The sequence below is a fragment of the Somniosus microcephalus genome, chromosome 4 (assembly GCF_052327205.1).
Source record: "Somniosus microcephalus isolate GS21.2 chromosome 4, FLI_Smic_1.0, whole genome shotgun sequence".
Lineage (NCBI taxonomy): Eukaryota > Metazoa > Chordata > Chondrichthyes > Squaliformes > Somniosidae > Somniosus > Somniosus microcephalus.
In genome coordinates, this window is record NC_140990.1 from 271944059 (window position 1) to 271965106 (window position 21048).

The 21048-nt window shown below is 45.1% G+C and overlaps 1 protein-coding gene across 1 annotated transcript in view; it reads left to right on the plus strand.

Annotated features, from left to right (window-relative positions):
* The window catches only part of LOC147120461 (voltage-gated inwardly rectifying potassium channel KCNH7-like), a 383986-nt gene extending 378838 nt beyond the window's left edge, over positions 1–5148 (plus strand). The window contains exon 13 of the mRNA XM_085986426.1: positions 1641–5148. Within this exon, the coding sequence (XP_085842552.1) occupies positions 1641–1907 (267 nt within the window). The 3' untranslated portion in view covers positions 1908–5148. The remainder of the gene's footprint in view (positions 1–1640) is intronic.
* Positions 5149–21048: the final 15900 nt, after the last annotated feature.

The following is a 21048-nucleotide window of genomic DNA, read 5'->3' on the forward strand; positions in this document are numbered from 1 at the left end:
GCGTGGTGCCAGTCTCTGAGCTGGTGCTTGCAAGGGTCAGATTAAGTGACAGTGCATCTTCAGAAAGGCTGGCCTCCTCTTCCTGAAGTGGCAGAGTTGCCTCAACATTTTGAGCACCTGAAATGAAAGAGAGAGACAAGGGTTAGCTTTTAGTGTGAAGGGAAAGCAGAGGAAGAAGTGGCTGGTGAAAGCAGCTGCAGTTTGCCATGCAGAGTGTGTAAGGGGAGATAGAAGTAAGAAGGGGAAAAGAAGATAATGTGTGAATAAACCCTGCACGACATCTCCTTCAGCATTAACATCTGCCACAGCCATAACTCTCCCTTTTCCTGTGATAGCCAGCACTTTTTTCTACAGGGGAAAGGATGTGCAGGTGAGCTCAGCTTCCTCCAGTGGTAGCCTCCTGACGCAGGTTGTGTGCGATCTTCTCCTGAAATAAATAAAGGAGTGTGTTCGTGACAGTCGTGTTCAGTGTTTAGAGAATGTGCCTGTGTGGTTGAATAGTTGGTAGGCAGTGTGTAAGATGTGACTTGTGGGGAAATGTGAGTTCCAATAGTGGTGACTGTGTGAGTATGAGAAGAAAAAGGTAGAGTGAAGTGTGGTGCAGCGATTGTTGGATAACAAAGAGAAGCGGGAGAGCAGAGTATTGTGAGTAGTGAGGGTGGAGGTGTGAGAATAGAGTAAGAGACCAATATTCTTACTTTGACAACTCTGGTGAAGTCATTGAACTTCTTTTGGCATTGTAGCCATGTCCTGGGAGCCAAGCTCCCTCTTCCTCTGCAATCTCTTCCCACTGATGACAGAGTTGATGCTGGAAGGCATTCTGCCCTCTGAGAGGAACAGGATCTCCCTCCTGCTGTCCACTGCCTGGAACAGGGCCTCCAAGCCAGCATCACAGAACCTGGTTGCCCTCTCTGTACTTCTTCCAATTATTTCTTTGTTCAGAAGTGTTTCCTTGTTGTCTGCAGCTAGAGTGCATGTACCTTTAAGAGGTGCTGGCTGTCTTTAAGTAGCGTCAGTGAAATCCGATCACCTAACCTCTACAACCATGTAAACAGGCGCATGCTGAGGGTGTCCTGTCCCCTGTGCACCCATTTTCAGGCCCGATTTATTTTCTGAGCCACAATTTGAACAGTTACTGGTGAAAGTACTCATCTGCACATCATGCTATAATCAAGGGGTAGATTTTATAAATTAGTGTTCTCAGTTGGCATGAATTCAGCTCAGGCCTACAGAGGATATAAGTGTGAAATTCCCGTGATAGCCTGGAACCTCCCAAGACTCACCCTGTTGACAGAGGGATGGGATGGGTGGAAGATCCTCCCACAATCCTCCCTCCTCCGGCGGAATTTAAAGGGTCAGTACAAATGCAACAGAAGCCCAGCATAAACCAGTTCCATCCTAAGTTCCAGCATCATGTCTGATGCTAGGAATTTCAGGGCCAAAATGTTTAGCAGCAGTAATCCTGAATCATATGGCAATGGCACTTGGGATCAATTTGGTAACTTCTAAGCTGGAAGAAAGGATCTCAAGCTAACTAATCAAGAGTGGCAAAAATGCTGTACCCTTAACTAGTATAAGATCTGCTGGATCATTTATTGTGATATTCCTACTCCAGGACTTTACTTCCTTCTCTCTTTCAGAGTCCAGAATTTTCAGACATTGAAAAGTCAAAATTGAAATCCAAAGAGTCGTTGTCCAGTGGGGTTCATCTCAACACAATATCAGAAGACAATTTTGCCACATTTTTGGACCAAGAACAAGAACAAAAATCACGGTCCCAACAGCAACAGTTGCAATCCTTTCTGCATCCAATGCGACACCCTTCCTTACCAGACTCCTCACTAAGCACCATGGGACTGCTGGGCCTTCATAGGCATCTGTCAGATCCTGGTCTTCCAGGCAAATAGCCAATTAATACTCCATATTTCAATAGGTTTGCTGCTTTGAGTAGCTGTTTTCCTATTTATGAATAGCATCCTCCATGTATGACTCAGGGGTCTACAATGATACTGTCATATGCAAAAGCACTGTAGATTCATATCAGCTCTGAGCTCACAATGTTAAAGTTCCTCTTTGATGATGACCTGAAAGCTTCAATAAGAATACATTTAAAATGTCGCACTGCCAGTAATCTAAGGCACCTTAAGTGATAACAAGCCTGAAATGCATGCCGTTACATTGGTTTCTGTGTTGCATGAATTTAGTTTGAACTCAAACTAGAGATTTCATGGGGGGGGGGAAGGGAGAATGATGTCTGTACACTTAAGTCTGACAGACAAAGGCTGCAGTTCTGGGCTGAACTAGATATTATTACTTGAAATAAACAGCTACTGTAAGCACACCGAGCTCATAGCTCTATCGAATAAGCGGGAACTGTACATTTTGTGCTTAAAATAGCATCGAACCATTCCACTAAGCTCATTTAGCTCACTTTTTTTCTTTTTCCTCCAACATTGCTATTCTATGAAGGAATGGGAAAATACAATTGAATCTTCATAGTGAAGAAAAATACAATTCAAGTTACATTATAGGAGTCTAGTATAGTAGTGGCCTGAAAGACAGGCATACAAGTGTGGAATTCAACTGTCATTTTCTGAGTAAGACTTGACAGATTTGCTTCTAACACTAGTTCCATAAGCCTAAAGTGCAATAAATATTTTTGTATATCTGGTGCTTGGCTCACATGGTAGTATTTGTTTGCTTAAGATTATATTTTCTGAATGCTCACAAAAAAAACCATGGTAAACTAAGAAGACATTAACTTCAGGCAGCTCTGCAGATCAGATTAATGTGTTCTTCCTAGTCATCTTTCCATTGATTAATACCACAAATCATCATAATAATACTGATGTTTAAGAGATGGGATTTTTTTTCTCACTTAAGTGGCCCAAATTTAAAAACTGTGGAAATTAGGTTTTACTTCATATTTACATCAACATATCACACTTGGCTTAAATATCATCTGAGGTTTACTTAAACCGTGTTAAATGACATTGTGGAATATTTACCAAGAGTCAAAGATGGCGACATTGCAATTTTCTTTGTTGTTTGTGGCTATTTTTGGCAACTTGCTTCAGAGCATGAGATAAGATCTGTTAATCAATTTAACTTTTCAATGTTTCAATGATATTGCTCCGAAATTGCTCACCAAAGTAATTAGACTATATATAACAAAAACATATCGATGGCATTTTGAATGTGAAATCTACTTTACATAGGAAAAAGAATAACTAAAAGGATCCTAATTATCAAACCATATTGCTCAATAGAAAGAGACATTTCGAAAAATGTTTAATCCTATACCTTGTCATTGGTAAAATTACAGCATATAAACATGCTCGTGTAAGAAATCTTTGTGACACCAGGAACCTTTTTAGGACTATGTATGTATATAGGGAATACTCAAAACGGAACCGCTGACTACAGAATTACTCCAGTTATTGGAAAGACCTGAAAATTATGTGTAGAATACATTTTATATTTTACAGTTTCCTTATGAGTATTCTTAACATATCATTGTATCATTTTAAGTAATTAGATTTCAGTTATTTATGTGGATAACTGGGAACAAATGCCCTAATATCTGTAAACTTAAATTGGTAAGATGCTTTCACCATCTCCGAAAGCGAGTACCTGCTATCATTGGGGATAAATTACATTCATGGAATCATCTGTGCTGCATTAGGAACATAGGAACAAAGGAATCGCTAGACCAAAAATAGACCAAGGCTCATCTAGTTCGCCTTCTACCATCCTAGTAGTTGCATGATACAACAATAATGGAGTTGTTGACGAATCATAGCAATGAATCTCTATTAATTGGTCTACAACAGACCCAGACACGAGGTGAAGGAAATCCCGGTGGTGGAGAGCTTTGGGAACCATATGCCCAAAGTTACCAGTTCCTCTAAAGCATGCTGCACTTACAACATGTCATGTCTCAAATTACTCATAAACTGTATCCCAAAATATTAATTTCTGAAAGAAAATTATCTGATTTTCATTTAAATTAATCAATACAAACTGTTGCTGCCATCTCCTTAGGGAGGCTGTTCCATTGACTGACCACTCGCTCACTCAATTCATTTTGAATTTGAATTTACCCCCTTTCAAGCACAGGCCGTGACCTCTGATTCTACTGTTCTGGACAAGGTGAAATAGCTTGTCATGTTCTACATTATCTAGTCCCCTTAGGATCCTAAAAACAGCAATCATATCACCTCTCAACCTCCCCTTTCTCATGCTCAATTCACATAGCCACTCCTCATAATCTAATCCCTCCTACCGCTCAATCATTCTGGTTGCTCTCTTCTGTATCCTTTCAATAACTGCAATATCCTTTTTGTACTACAGCAACCAGAACTGTACACAGTATTCTAGCATTAAGACATGGAGTTAGGGTGAACTTTATACCTCTATGCCTTGTTTATTCATAACAGAAAGAAAGACTTGCATTTATATAGAACCTTTTATGACCTCAGGATGTCCCAAAGTGCTTTACAGCCAATGAAGTACTTTTGAAGTGTAGTCACAGTCATAATATGGGAAACGCGGCAGCCAATTTGTGCACAGCAAGCTCCCACAAACAGCAATGTGAGAATGACCAGATAATCTGTTCCTTTAGTGATGTTGATCGAGGGATAAATATTGGCCAGGACACTGGGGAGAACTCCACTACTCTTCGTCGCAAAGTGTCATGGGATCTTGTACGTCCAACTGAGAGAGTAGACGGGGCCTCGGTTTAACGTCTCATCTGAAAGACGGCACCTCCGACAGTGCAGCACTCCCTCAGCACTGCCCCTCGGACAGTGCAGCCCTCCCTCATCACTGCCCTCCGATAGTGCAGCACTCCCTCAGCACTGCCCTCCGACATTGCAGCACTCCCTCAGCACTGCCACTCCGACAGTGCAGCACTCCCTCAGCACTGCCCTCCGACAGTGCAGCCCTCCCTCAGCACTGTCCCTCCGACAGTGCAGCCCTCCCTCAGCACTGCCCCTCCGACAGTACAGCACTCCCTCAGCACAGCACCTCCGACAGTGCAGCACTCCCTCAGCACTGCCCCTCCGACAGTGCAGTGCTCCCTCAGCACTGCCCTCTGATAGTGCAGCACTCCCTCAGCACTGTCCCTCCGACAGTGCAGCGCTCCCTCAGCACTGCCCCTCCGACAGTGCAGCACTCCCTCAGCACTGCCCCTCTGACAGTGCAGCACTCCCTCAGCACTGCCCCTCCGACAGTGCAGCACTCCCTCAGCACTGCCCCTCCGACAGTGCAGCGCTCCCTCAGCACTGCCCTCCGACAGTGCAGCACCCCCTCAGTACTGTCCCTCCGAGAGTGCAGTGCTCCCTCAGCACTGCCCTCCAACAGTGCAGCGCTCCCTCAGCACTGCCCTCCGACAGTGCAGCACTCCCTCAGCACTGCCCCTCCGACAATGCAGCACCCCCTCAGCACTGCCCCTCCGACAGTGCAGCCCTCCCTCATCACTGCCCTCCGATAGTGCAGCACTCCCTCAGCACTGCCTCTCCGACAGTGCAGCACTCCCTCAGCACTGCCCTCCGACAGTGCAGCGCTCCCTCAGCACTGCCCCTCCGACAGTGCAGCATTCCCTCACCACTGCCCTCCGACAGTGCAGCACCCCCGCAGCACTGCCCCTCCAACAGTGCAGCCCTCCCTCAGATTGTCAGCCTAGATTTTTGTGCTCAAGTTACTGGAAAGAACTACCAGGAAAGAACTACTGGTAATGTCAAAACTATAAAATAGATTTTAAATTAGGTTCTGCCACTACAATATGGAATTGTAATGTATAATTAAGAGGAAACTGTTTCATGAAAAAGTGTTTGGTAAATCTTTTTTCATTTATTTCTAAACAATAAAATTATATAAATTACAGCCAATTTTAATGGCCTGCAACAGCATAAAATAAAAGCCCAATTGCATGCTGGTGGCTGCTGTCAGAATCCGCCCCCCCCCCCCCGCACCCCACACACTCCCCACACACACACACACACACAGTTTGATCCCGTTGCACTAACGATTTTGACAGATGGAGATTCCAATCTATCTGAAGGTTGTTGGCTGCCTGTTTGAAGATTCTCTAATCGCAAGATGTAGCATAGCAATGCCTAAAATCAGATTTGCATGGGTGTTCTTTGTTCCAGGTGGCTAACCAGGGAATCTGCATGCATTTGACTGCAGGAAATGTGTGTCGTGCACAAACGGGACAGAGCCCAGTAATATGGATCTCCGCACCAATTTCCTGACCCCAGTGCCCTGGCAGCTGATGCACAGGGGGTGTTTGGGACAGAAAAGGCCCCATTGTGTCAAAAGGAATCATTGGGTCACTTCCAGGTGACATCATGATGAAAGTGATGCATGACACTCTAGGGCCAGTTTTACAAATGCACACTGCCAGCGAGGAGCCCCTTCTGTTGGCTGTGTATATTAAAACATTGTGGGCATTTTAATTCATTAAATGAGCCGGTCTTTTCCTAAACACAGGTTTAGTAAATTCCTTTTCATGAAGGCAATGACTCTTCAGCACTGAGGGAAGTGGAAATGGCAGTTTTCAACCATACATCATCTGACCTGATCATAAGAAATATTTAACTTTTTTTACATACTTGCATTAGGGAGTTACATCTGAACTCTGTGATCATTGCGATGGTATGCCATATTATTGTTTGAATGGTCCCATCAATTAAATCCAACCCCACCAAGGAGAGTTTTAAACCCATAACCAAAGAGCTGCTGAGTGAAGGGATTAGGTTCCCAGTTCCAATGGAATTTGAGAGATGTTATTCATCACCTGAATGTTGTCATGGCTACTGTTCCCTGGTTGTGCCATGAATAAAAACATGATCAATATGTACTTAAAAAAAGTTTCTGAGAACCTTTAAAAGGCTTTCAATTGTCAAAGTAAACTGTTTCATTGAGAATTAAATCATAGCAAAAACTGTAAATTTTAGCCATTTCCATCACATGCAACATTCAGAAGTTACTGTGCAGTGCCTATGGCCTGCATTATAAAGTGAGTTATAATGCAAAGTACACAACATTTTATCACACCACAAAAGATAATCATCTTATTAATAACACTTTAGTATCTCATAACATCATCATAAAGATCATCTTTAAAAAATGTTAGCACTTGCCTGATGTCTAAATGGGAACAGCAGAATTAATTCACTTGTGACCTTTATAAAGTCTTCCTCACTGATAGAATAAATTATAATCCTACACTCATCCATTGTATATTTTCATGCAATTACCCGAGACTGCCTTGTGACCCAGGCGAGATATACTTAAATTTGGAATGCATTTAAAAAAAAATTGTCATTGTTTGTAACATGTCCATAAAATGTTTATAAAGGGATAACAATATTCCTTGTCTGCATTATTTTCTTTCAGGATTTATCTGAGTGAGAAACAATTCTGTCCAAAATGTGTCACTTATTGTTTGCTTCTTTGGTGTATTTATTAATGCTGTAATCATTCAAAATTTAAATTTGCACAATTTCACTTTTAACTGGAAATTTTTGCATATAACATTGTAAATAATCACATTACGATAAAGTATAGCAAAGAAGGAAATGGAATTTGGAGACAGATACCATATCAATGGAGAATTCAAAAGACACAGAATGTTTGTAAAAAAAAGTAAATAAAATTCTAAGAATCTATTGATACACCAAGAACCAGGATCTCGTACTTGAAAGCATCCATACTTTGTAAGTAAGACTCTCCTTGTTGCTGGTTATAATAGCTTAACAGTATGGGTGTCTTCCAAACTTGCCTTTGTTAAATAAAACTGGACTGTGCATTTGAGCACAAATTTCATACTGGCATAGTTTAAACAGTTTCCAAGCACTTTCACCCTACTGTAAAGCAAAAAACCAATCTGCAACTGATGTTCTGTCTAATATTCTTTCTTATCTTGCCTTTTTGCATGATGGCAATTGGGCATTTTTGTCTTCTAGAATTTATAAACTGAAAAACCAACTCTTTTTTGACAATTTTGTTCTGTGAAGTGTGTTAACACATAACTATTTTTAAGCATTTATAAAGCCATCCACTGTATACTAGGTTTTGTACAATGTAACACTTTACTGCTTATTTTTGAATGTTTCCAATTTGTTCCCAGCTGTATAATGTGTATCAAATACGATTTGGAAAATAAACTTTTATTATGTTAATGCTACAAATAAATTAAGAGTTAACCTGAATCTCATGGAGTTGGAACTTTTTTTCTTCTTCTTAACTAATTTAACTGTATCCAAATACAAAATGTACCAAATGAGTTTTCATAAAAACATACTCCTGGTGAATTTCTTTGAGTGAGAACATCCTCTGTATGCCTTGGGTAAACCATGTAATCATCATGATACCTGTTTCTTAACCCAAAGTAAGAAACTGCTCTTGAGCTCCCACTCTTAGTTGCTTAGTCATCATGTGATGGTGCCAACCCAGGATCCAAGGAAAATGGTAGCATCACCCATCATATTCCATGTCCTTTGCCAAGTCCTATCTTGAACTGATACTTTTAGGCGGCTCACTGTCTCTGGTGTTTCTATTTCCCGTTATGTTGCTCATGAAATGGTATTGCAATTTTGAGCAAGGTGTGTGAAGAGATACAGCCATGAAAGACTTTTATCTTCACTTCAAACCATTCTAATAAATTTTCCTTCAGTTTTCACACAAGCCGCGTATATGAATGGTTGCAGCTACTTCAATCAGCAATTCTTAGTCATACAGCTGCTTAAAGTCTAAGCAATGTACTCATAGATCATTCTGTACTCCAAGCACTTGTAAATCATGTGTTTCAGTGTGAAGATATGGTCAGCACATCATTGGCCTCTTCTGAAGCCTCGCTGACTTTCCCACAGCATCCATCTAGGTGTTCCTGTATCTTACTCAGCAGCACTCTACAATACACCTGCCTTGGCATACCAAGATTTACTCAACTAATAATATTTAAGCATTTCAGCTTATTAATGGTCATTAAGGGATTATAACTGGAATTTAAATGGATGCAGCCACTTAAAAATAAGTGGCCACATGTCAGGGCAAACCTTTTTAGCAGCTTTTCCAGAGGCTATGGTGAGTCAAAAAATATGGTTGGCAAAAACTAGTGAATAGCAAAATAAGTGTAGAGGCAGGTAACAGACTATGGGCAAATGGAGCAGCGCACTACCTGAACCTTCTGTTTGATAGATAATAAAGTAAAGATGCTGCAAGAAGAGTTGCCCTTTTTGGCATTCTAGGGCACCCTCCTCAGAGAACAGGAGTGAAGCATGCAGAGCAGGAGCTGCAGCCAGGATCAATGGTGTGTACAATATCCACAGACCTGGGGAAAAATGCACAAGAAGATGGCAGACCGTAAGAAAGCTGCCAAGATACAGCTATATAATAGTACCATACACCAAGTAATTGCCGTAAGTAAACATATTGCAAAGTGTTGCTTGTTAGCCTGATACCATTTACTGCTGGCCCGTATCAAGCCCACAGACAACCTCGTTCATTGTTTATCATGTGCGCCAATACTCCATCGATACCTTGCTGCTCCCTGAGCTGCAGTGACAATTTGTAATTGACATCCCTTTTCCATATCCACATTTTAAGCTTTTCCTCTTCAGATGGACTCCTCCTAATCCTTGTTCCTACATAAACATTCTCTACATGTTCTAAGGTCAAACTCCTCCAAAAACTAAACAAAAGTAGCACTAAAAATCCAATAAAAAATGAAAATAATTGTTTTTTTTAAAAAGGCTCTGCCCCTTTAAGAGCTCCCTCACATAGGGAGCTTCACCTTCCCCCTGCTCCAGATGGCCTAGCAGACTGCACTGGTGCTTGGGGCAATTAAAATATATTACCATGTGAAGCTGTGGCACATTTTGTGTGAGAGCAATTCAGGCCAGCCTAAGAGGCTAGCTTGGAGTTTATGCACTGTGCTAAATGGGCAGGCATCCAGCAAAAGGGATCTCTACCCAATTTTCTAACTCTCACAACCATGTTCCACTAGTCAGAAAATCTGCTCCTCAATCTAATCTCCTTATGTACTGTAGCTTGGTGTCAAACTTTATTTGATAACACTCCTGTGATGCACCTTGGAACATTTTACTATGTTAAATGCACAATATAAATGCAAGTTGTTATTGTTTCTTATATAGTATTCCAACTTGAAACAATTAAGGTAGTTTAGTCTTTGCTGTGAGCCATTCAAGCTCAGTGTGTTGAGATGGCCTATTCATTTTGGGAACACCAGGAGATAGTTTCTGAAGATCCACACAGAGTGACAGTGAGCAATTGGCAGCCCTACGATCCAACCCACAGACAGGGAAAGCAAGGTCAAAGCTACTGACTTTCTGGGCAAGTTACAACAATAACAACTTGTATTTATATAGCGCCTTTAATGTAGTAAAACGTTCCAAGGCACTTCACAGGAGTGTTATATGACAAAAAATTGTCACCGAGCCACATAAGAAATTAGGGCAAATGAAAGAGGTAGGTTTTAAGGAGCGTCTTAAAGGAGGAAAGAGAGGTGGAGAGGTTTAGGGAGGGGGTTCCAGAGCTTTAGACCTAGGCAGCTGAAGGCACGGCCATCGATAGTTGAGTGATTATAATCAGGGATGCTCAAGAGGGCAGAATTTGAGGAGCGCAGATATCTCGGGGGTTTGTGGGGCTGAAGGAGATTATAGAGGTAAGGAGGGGCGAGGCCATGGAGGGATTTGAAAATAAGGATGAGAATTTTGAAATCAAGGCATTGCTTAACCGGGAGCCAATGTAGGTCAGCGAGCACAGGGGTGATGGGTGAATGGGACTTGGTGCGAGTTAGGACATGGGCAGCCGAGTTTTGGATCACCTCAAGTTTACGTAGGGTAGAATGTGGGAGGCCAGCCAGGAGTGCGTTGGACTAGTCAAATCTAGAGGTAACAAAGGCATGGATGAGTATTATGTCCATGTGTAATTGAGACATGGACTGCAGGAGTTGGTTACAACAGGTGTTTACTGAGTGGAGACAAAACTGGAACTACTATGCAAAGTTACTACACAGGCTTATATACAGGGGTGGTCACTACTGGTACTGCAGTATACAGGGGCTGCAGGATATAGTTCCTTCTGCAAAGGACATACACTACAATTCCTCCCCTTTTAGCTAAACAGTACATAACATTCGATTAATAATCAAATAACATATTTACAATTACAGTTGCTAGATACATTAGCTGAAGTTAAGCAATTATAAGTTCAGTCTTTGAGGAGGCTTCCTGATTCTGTCTGGATAACGTCTCCTGGGGTATCAGGTTCTTCTGGCAAAGTTGATTCGGGATCAACGTCGTTGTTTGGTTCGTCTGCTTCCAATATCACCGATTCTGAGGTAGATGCAATTGGTACTTCGGTTTCATCACCAGGTGTATCGGATCGTGGTGTGGATTTGACGTTTTCCAGTGACTCTAGAATCTGGTCAGCATGGCGTCTTACAATGCTCTCTCCAACGTCCACGGTATACATTAGAGGTCTTTGCCATGTGCAGATCGTTCCTGGCTGCCATTTCTCTGTGCGGTAGTCCCGGGCCAAAACTGGTTGACCTATCTTAAAACTCCTAGTCGGCCTTTCATTCATATTCTGAAACTGCCTGTTCTCCACATCTCTTCTGATGTTTGGCTTAACCAAATCCAAGCGGCATCGTAGACTTCGATTGAAGAACATCATGGCTGGAGTTTGGTTGGTAACCGCATGTGTCGCATTCCGGTAGGCAAACAAGAAGTTATCCACCTTGTGTTGTAGGGGTATGTCTTCATTACACATTGCCTTGATAGCCTTCTTGGATGTTTGAACGAACCTCTCAGCCAATCCATTGGTGGCTGGATGATATGGGGCGGATGTGTAATCCTTAACACCATTGTTCTTTAAGAACCTCCGGAACTCTTCAGACACAAACTGTGGTCCATTGTCGGAGCAAATCTGTTCAGGCAGCCCATTTCTGGTGAATATGGTTCGTAAGACTGTGATAGTTTTTTCTGTGGTGGTTGAGGACATTTTTATTACCTCTGGCCACTTTGAATGTGCATCCACCGCAATTAAAAACATCGAGTCCATAAATGGACCAGCAAAATCAATGTGTACCCTTTGCCATGGAGATGAGTGCCACTCCCATGGATGTAGAGGGGCTTGTGGTGGGGCGTTTTGGACCTTCTGGTATCCTGTACAGCTCTTGGTCATCTCTTCGATTTCTCTATCAATTCCCGGCCACCACACAAACGCTCTGGCTAAGTTCTTCATTTTTACCCCTCCCAGATGACCCTCATGAAGCTCATTGAGCACTCTATCCTTCAATTTGGGTGGAATTACTACTCTGGATCCACACATCAAGGTTCCTCTGCACACTGACAGCTGTTCTCTTCTCGGCGAGAATGCTGGCAACAGTGGTTCGCCATGTGCTGGCCATCCCTTCACCGTTAAATCATAGACCCTGGAGAGTGTCGGGTCATTTCGTGTTTCCTTTTCTATGTTTGCATTCGTCACAGGTAGACATTCGACTATGGTCGAGTGGAATATCTCCACAGGATCCACTGCAGGTGCTTCTTCCACCGTCAGCAACGGTAGGCACGACAATCCATCAGCATTCCCATGCTGTTTAGTTCCTTTGTACTCTATGTCATATTGGTGTGCCACTAGGAAAAGGGACCACCTCTGTAGCCGTTGTGCTGTCATTATCGGGACGCCCTTCTGAGGGTTGAAAATGGAGACAAGAGGTTGATGATCAGTTAGTAGAGTAAATTTCTGACCGTGCAGGTAGTGATTGAACTCCTTCACCCCCCACACCAGGCTGAGGGCCTCTCTGTCAATCTGGGCATAGTTACGCTCGGCTGAAGTTAACGAGCGTGACGCAAAAGCTATTGGCCTCTCTGAACCGTCAAGGAATTTATGTGACAGTACCGCTCCAATGCCGTAGGGAGACGCATCACACGCCAGTCTTATCGGTAGTGATGGGTTGTAGTGAGCCAATACTTCTCTTGAAGTGATTAGGTCTTTGCTCTTCTGAAAGGCCCGCTTACATTCATCGCTCCATTTCCATGCTACTCCAGTTTGTAGTAGGGCGTTCAGTGGGTGCAGAATTGTGGACAAATTCGGCAAAAACTTATGGTAGTAATTCACCAATCCGAGGAATGACCTCAGTTGCGACACATTTTCAGGCGCTGGAGCCTTAACTACCGCTTCAATTTTGTCAGGGGGCTTATGTAACCCCTCTTCATCAATCACGTGGCCACAATACGATATCTGTTTCTTAAAAAGCTCGCACTTGGGGCGATTGGCTCGTAGCCCATGTTCTCTTAGTCTAGTGAGCACCTGCTCTAGGTTGGCAAGGTGTTCACTGTCATCTTCACCTGTCACTAGGATGTCGTCCAAGTAACACTGAGTCCCCGGAATCCCTTGCAGGACTTGTTCCATCGCTCTTTGCCATATCGCCGGAGCTGATGCTACTCCGAATACCAGTCGATTATACTGGTAAAGACCTTTGTGAGTGTTTATCGTGAGATACTTCCTAGAGGATTCTTCAACCTCCATCTGCAAATATGCTTGTGCTAGGTCAATTTTTGTAAAACGCTTCCCTCCAGATAGTGAGGTGAAAATATCTTCTATCCTCGGGAGGGGATACTGTACTGTGTGAAGGACTGGGTTCACCGTCACCTTGAAGTCCCCACAGATGCGAACCTTCCTTGGCTCCTCAGACTTATTGTTTAATGTTTTTTTCATGACAGGAACGATGGGTGTCGCCCACTCGCTCCAGTCTACCTTAGATAACACGCCTGCATTCTCCAGATTCTCCAGCTCTGCCTCGACGGCTGGGCGAATTGCATACAGTACCGGTCTTGCTTTGAAAAACTTGGGAATTGCATTCTCTTCTATTTTTATCGAGGCGGTTACGCCTTTAAGAGTTCCCAGTTCTTGTTGAAATACCTCTTTAGCGTTAGCTAAGATTTTTGACAATCGTCCAGGTGTGATGTCGTCATCCTTTTTACCAGCCACAGTCAGTGCCTGAATGGAGTGCCAGTCTAAACTTATCTTTCTGATCCATTCACATCCCAATAACGGTGGTCCACCATCTTGCAGTATGTACAGATACAATTTCTGTATTTCCTTGCCGTTGTATTCGACAGGCACCCTTATTTTCCCTATGGGGCATACTTTCTGCCCCATATACGTCTTCAAGACAATGGATGTCTCTTTCAAGGGTATGTGTGAGAATAGCCGCTCATAGTCTCATCGATTCATGACGGTCAGGGCTGATCCTGTATCCAATTCCATTTTGACTTGGGACCCTGCTATCGTGAGGGCGACCCAAATGGTTCGGTGATCCTCTTTTGCGATTACGTTGTGAAGTTTGAGACAGCTTAGTCTCTTGTTCCCGGATTCACTATTGCCCTTCTGGTCTTCAGAATTACTGTCCGTCATCTTTTGTACTTTCCTGTACTGCTCCTTAGTAGCCTTTTTGTTGTCGTTAGTCTTCTTCCCAGACCTGCAAACTCGTGCAATGTGTCCCATCTTTCCGCATTGCCTGCATATTTTGTCCTTGGACCAGCAGTCCTTCTGGTCATGGGTTGTTCTGCCACAGCGATAACATTTTTCAAATCCCCGTGTCATTTCATGGGTGCCGTATCCCTGTGGCTTTTGCTGTATTTCCGCAGCTCCCCTTGCTGCTGCTTCGTACGATACTGCCACGCTGAAAGCCTTATCTAGCGTCAGCTCTTTCTCTGAGAGTAACCTCTTCTGGGTTCCTTCACTCAGGAGTCCACAGACAAATTTGTCCCGTAGGGTATCTGCCAGTCCTGCTCCGAACTGGCAGTGCTTTGATAGCTTGCGTAGTTCCGTAAGGTAATCAGCATTGTTCTCATCTTTATGCTAATTTCTCTTGTGGAATTTAAATCTTTCTGCTATCAGCAGCAGTGTAGGATTTAGGTGTTCCTGTAGGATATCAACAATTTCGTTAAAACTCTTCGCCATCGGTTTGGCTGGAGTGATTAGGTTCCGCAATAGGCCGTACGTTCTTGCACCCATTAAGTTTAGTAGTACCGATGCCTTTTCTCATCGGCTACTTCTTTTGCCTTGCAATATACTTCGACTCTTTCCACATACGTAGTCCAGTCTTCTATTGCATTGTCGAAGGCAGTGATATTGCCAGTCTTCGGCATCTTGGAAATCTTAATGGCGCCTCCCGCGCTTTGCCTTCTTCCCCGATTGAACAAAATGGCACCTCCCGCGCTTTGCCTTCTTCCCCGCTGGATTAAGATGGCGCCTCCCGCACTTTCTGTCTTCTCCGCTGCTGCTAGCGCTGTTGCTGGCGTTTTTATGCCTTGATGGCGACGCCTTATGGTTTTCGTGCACTTCCCCCCCGCGCTGCTGCTAACGCCGCTCTCCGCGGTCCCCGTGGCAAACTGCAGCTCCTCGCGGCTTCCTGCGCTTCTAATTTATTTTATTTCCCCGTTGTCAGAGCAAACCCTACGGGACACTTTCCTCCCTCTTCTCGGGTCTGTACGCTGCCCGGCTTCGTAGCAGCGGCCGCGCCCTGTGTGCTCCACCCTCTCTCTCTCTCTGTCCTCTTCCCGACAACGCTGCTCGGCCCTGTTGAAAAGCCACCCGATCGAGCTCTAGCCCGCCGCAGCCCAGGAAGGATCAGTGTACTACCTGCCACCAGCCCAATTAGCTGGAACACCATAGACAGGATAACCAAGCCCCGCTCTCGACAGCCTCGCCTGCAAATCTTCAACTCCGATGAATCAGAGGCGGTTGCCCACGGTCGACGCCCGTTTCTTCTGTTTGTTTGTTTTTCTTTCTTCCTTCTGGCCTCGACCTCTAACAACTTCGCTTCAGGGATGGATCCCCATGAGGTGGTGCAGAACTGTAGGTAAGTTCGGATCTGCTCGTCACCAGTATTATGTCCGTGTGTAATTGAGACACGGACTGCAGGAGTTGGTTACAACAGGTGTTTACTGAGTGGAGACAAAACTGGAACTACTATGCAAAGTTACTACACAGGCTTATATACAGGGGTGGTCACGACTGGTACTGCAGTATACAGGGGCTGCAGAATATAGTTCCTTCTGCAAAGTACATACACAACAATGAGGGTTTCAGCAGCAGATGAGCTGAGGCAGGGGCGGAGATGGGCAATGTTATGGAGGTGGGAATAGGCGGTCTTAATTATGCCATGGATATGTGGTCGGAAGCTCATTTCAGCATCAAATATGACACCAAGGTTGCAAACAGTCTGGTTCAGCCTCAGCCAGATGTTAGGGAGAGGGTTGGAGTTGGTGGCTAGGGAACAGAGTTTGTGGTGGGGACCAAAAACAATGGCTTCAGTCTTCCCAACATTTAATTGGAGAACATTTCTGCTCATCCAGTACTGGATGTCGGACAAGCAGTGTGTCAATTTAGAGACCGTGGAGGGGTCGAGAGAAGTGGTGGTGAGGTAGAGCTGGGTGTCATCAGCATACATGTGGAAACTGACACCGTGTTTCCGGATGATGTCGCCAAGGGGCAGCATATGGATGAGAAATAGGAAGGGGCCAAGGATAGATCCTTGGGAGATCCCAGAGGTAACGATGCGGAAGAGGGAAGAGAAGCCATTGGAGGTGATTTTCTGGCTACGATTAGATAGATAAGAATGGAATCAGGCGAGTGCAGTCCCACCCAACTGGACGATGGTGGAGAGATGGAGTGGTCAACCGTGTCAAAGACTAGTCGAGAAGGACAAGGAGGGATAGTTTACCTTTGTCACAGTCACAAAGGATGTCATTTGTGACTTTGATGAGAGCTGTTTTGGTACTGTGGCAGGGGTGGAAACTGGAATGGAGGGATTCAAACATAGAGTTCTGGAAAAGATGGACACGGATTTGGGAGGCGCCAACACGTTTAAGGACTTTGGAGAGGAAAGGGAGGTTGGAGATGGGGCGGTAGTTTGCAAGGACTGAAGGGTCAAGGGTTATTTTTTGAGGAGCGGGGTGATGATGGCAGATTTGAAGGAGAGGGGAACAATACCTAAGGAGAGCGAACCGTTAAAAATGTCAGCTAACATGGGAGCCAGAAAAGGAAGTTGAGTGGTCAGCAGTTTAGTGGGAATAGGGTCAAGGGAGCAGGAAGTGAGTCTCATGGACAAGATGAGCATGGAGAGGTCAAGGGGGGCGATCAGAGAGAAACTGGAGAAAGATGCAAGCTCAGGACTATGGCAGGGGGGAACCTTAGAGGAAGTTTGGCCCAGTGGGCTAGGGGAAGGAAGGCAGAGGCAGGTGATCGGATGGTCTCAATCTTAGAGAAAAAGAAGTCCTTGAACTCCTTGCATTGTTGCTGGAGGTGAGTGTGGAAGAGACAAGGGAGAGGAGTTTAAGAAGATGGTTAGCAGTATAAAATAATAGCCAGGGGTTATCTTTGCATTCCAGAATGATCCTGGAATAGTGAGCAGTTTTGGCAGATAAGAGTAGGACTTTATGTGGTCCAGCCAGATCTGGCGGTGAATGGCTAAACCAGTTGTCCGGCATATCCATTCAAGTCTGCGTCCCTTGGACTTGAGGGAGCAAAGATGTGGGCCATACCAGGGGGAATGGCCAGGGTGAGATAGAGTAATGGTTTTAGTAGGGACTAGGGCATCAAAGGTGGCAGTGAGGGTGTGCTTGAGCAGATCGGTAACTGCAGAAATGTCGTGGTGAATGGAGGGCCAAAGGCTGGACAGTTGGGATATTGTAGGTGCAGTTGTAAGAGAATTGGGAGAGAATTTTTTCCAGGGGCGGGCACAGAAGGAAGTAGGGTTGGGTGGGGGAAGGGGGATGTGGGTGGAGAGCGATACAAGGAAGTGGTCAGAAGTAGCCTTATCTTCAATTGACACAATGAGAGTAGCGAGGCCACGAGAGATGGCATGGTTGAGGGGGTGGCCATGAGTATGGGTTGGGGAGTTTACATGGAGGGAGAGATTAAGGGAGGATAGGAGGGTAGTGAACTCAGAGGAGAAAGAGCATGATGAATTGAGATGGAGGTTGAAATCACCGAGGATGAGAAATCACTTGGTGCAGAGGCTGAGAAGGAAAGCAGTGAGGATATCTCGGTGATAAAATTTTTATCGTACTTGGGTGAGCGGGCGAGAATGAGAATTTTAAATGAGGTGAGAGGGGTGGTACAAGGTGAGCTGCTCAAAGGAGGAGAAAGTGCCAGAGGAGTAGTGGGACAGACTCAGGTGTGATTTGGTGATGAGAGCCACACCGCCACCACGGCAGTCTAGGTGGGGCAAGTGGTGGAGGGTACAGCCAGACGGGGAGGCTTCATTTAAGGGTAATGTGTCATCACCCCTCAGCCAAGTTTCTGCCAGGGCCATGATGTCGATGCAATCATCCACGGTAAGCTCATGGATGACAAGGGCCTTGTTCGCAAGTAAACGGACATTCTGGAGGGAGATGCGGAGAAGGTAGGTGATGGCTGACCCACTGCCAGCATCCACGGGGTCAGTGCTTGGAGGGGTGAGTTGGACGGGGAGGAGATTGGCATGATTAGCCCCCCACAGGTGCGCTGGACGGGAAGGTCAGTGAGAGAGTAGGATGGGACACTGGGGTTACTACTCACGAGGAGACAGCGGTGAGTGCCACAGTGGGCCCTTCGGAGGATGCCATGGGAGACACAGAGGGAAGCTGTAGGCTTATATCTAAGAGGGAGTCAAGCCTGGGAAGGCAGCAGGAGAGTAGGAAGGTTGAAGAGTAATGAAGGGTTGGGGTAGGGATTTGGGAGGGCAGAGTATCTGAGAGAGGAGAGATGAAGGGAGGCATGACGACAGGAGGGAGCGCTAAGGGAGGGATAGAAAGAAAAGAAAAAGAGGGGTGAAAAAAGTGGAAATAGAAGGGAACGACTTGGGTCTGGAGCGGCAGCCAAAATGCGCATGCAAAAGGACACCAAGAAAAACTCAAGTTACATAGTCCTAGTTATGTAGCAATTATAGGGATGCATATTCCCTGGTAGTAGCAGGGAATAGGTTGGTGACAATAATAGGGAGTCCAGAGTTAAAGTTGGAGGTCCTTTGGAGGGACAAAGTTGATATAGGTAGGATGGAGTCGGCGTGGAGCATCGACAAACTGTTGTCCAAGTTCAGAGAAAGGTGTAGCAGACAAGTGAAGTCCAGAAGCTATTTGAAGGGTAGAGAATTGAAGGATGGAGGTTATTGCCATGGTAATGAGAATTGGTTGTGGTGCAGGAAGTTGACGCGAAGTTGACGTGAAGTTGAAGGTCACCGTAGATCAGGAGCAACGGAGAAAATGTAAAGCCACAAGCCAGCGACCAACAAAGCAGAAAAACCAGTAGAGCGAGTCACTCAGCTCAGCAGAGAAACAATAGCAACTAGCAGAAACCACCAAAGCTGAAAAACCAGTCGATCGAGTCACCCAGCTCAGCAGAGAAACGTAAGAAGTCACACAACACCAGGTTATAGTCCAACAGTTTTATTTGAAATCACAAGCTTTCGGAGCGCTGCTCCTTCGTCAGGTGAAGTGGAGAGATGCATATAGACACAGCTTATATAGTCAGAGAATAATGCCAGATGATTACAGGTAATCTTTCTAACTGCCATTTATCACACCTCGGCAGAGAGATAATCACAGCAATCAAAGGTGTGAACGGTGTCCAAACAGGTCAGTCAGGAAAACATTACATCAAAGAACAATGAGGTGGGGTCACAAGGGGTAAAATGTTGCAGATGCTGGGGTCTGTATGAAAAACAAGAAACAGACAAAAAACATTTTCTTTGCTGGAAATCACAGCAGGTCCGGCCGCATCTGTGTAGAGAGAACAAGCCAACGACGACTCGAGTCTGGATGACCCTACGTCAGGTGGGGTTACATGTAGCATGACATGAACCCAAGATCCCAGTTGAGGCCGTCCTCATGAGTGCAGAACTTGGCTATCAGTTTCTGCTCTACGATTTTGCGTTGTCGTGTGTCTCAAAGGCTGCCTTGGAGAATGCTTACCCGAAGATCGGAGGCTGAATGTCCTTGACTGCTGAAGTGTTCCCCGACTGGGAGGGAACACTCCTGCCTGGCGATTGTTACGCGGTGTCCGTTCATCTGTTATCGCAGTGTCTGCATGGTCTCACCGATGTACCATGCTCCGGGGCATCCTTTCCTGCAACATATGTGGTAGACAACGTTGGCCGAGTCACATGAGTATGTATCATGTACCTAGTGGGTGGTGTCCTCACGTGTGATGATGGTATCTGTGTTGATGATCTGGCATGTCTTGCAGAGGTTGCCGTGGCAGGGTTGTGTGGTGTCGTGGTCGCTGTTCTCCTGAAAGCTGGGTAATTTGCTGCAAACGATGGTCTGTTTGAGGTTAGGTGGCTGTTTGAAGGCGAGTAGTGGAGGCGTGGGGATGGCCTTAGCGAGGTGTTCATCGTCATCGATGGCACGTTGAAGGCTGCGAAGAACATGGCGTAGTTTCTCCGTTCCGGGGAAGTACTGGACGACGAAGGGTACTCTGTTGGTTGTGTCCCGTGTTTGTCTTCTGAGGAGGTCTATACGATTTTTTGCTGTGGCCCGTCGGAACTGTCGATCGACGAGTCGAGCGTCATATCCCGTTCTTACGAGGGCGTCTTTCAGCGTCTGTAGGTATCCATCACGTTCCTCCTCGTCTGAGCAGATCCTGTGTATTTGCAGGGCTTGTCCATAGGGGATGGCTTCTTTAACGTGGTTAGGGTGGAAGCTGGAGAAATGGAGCATCCTGAGGTTGTCCGTGGGCTTGCGGTAGAGTGAAGTGCTGAGGTGTCCATCTTTGATGGAGATTCGTGTGTCCAAGAATGAAACCGATTCTGAGGAGTAGTCCATGGTGAGTTTGATGGTGGGATGGAACTTGTTGATGTTATCGTGTAGTCTTTTCAGTGATTCTTCGCCGTGGGTCCATAGGAAGAAAATGTCGTCAATGTATCTGGTGTATAGCGTTGGTTGGAGGTCCTGTGCAGCAAAGAAGTCTTGCTCGAACTTGTGCATGAAGATGTTGGCATATTGGGGTGCGAATTTGGTCCCCATG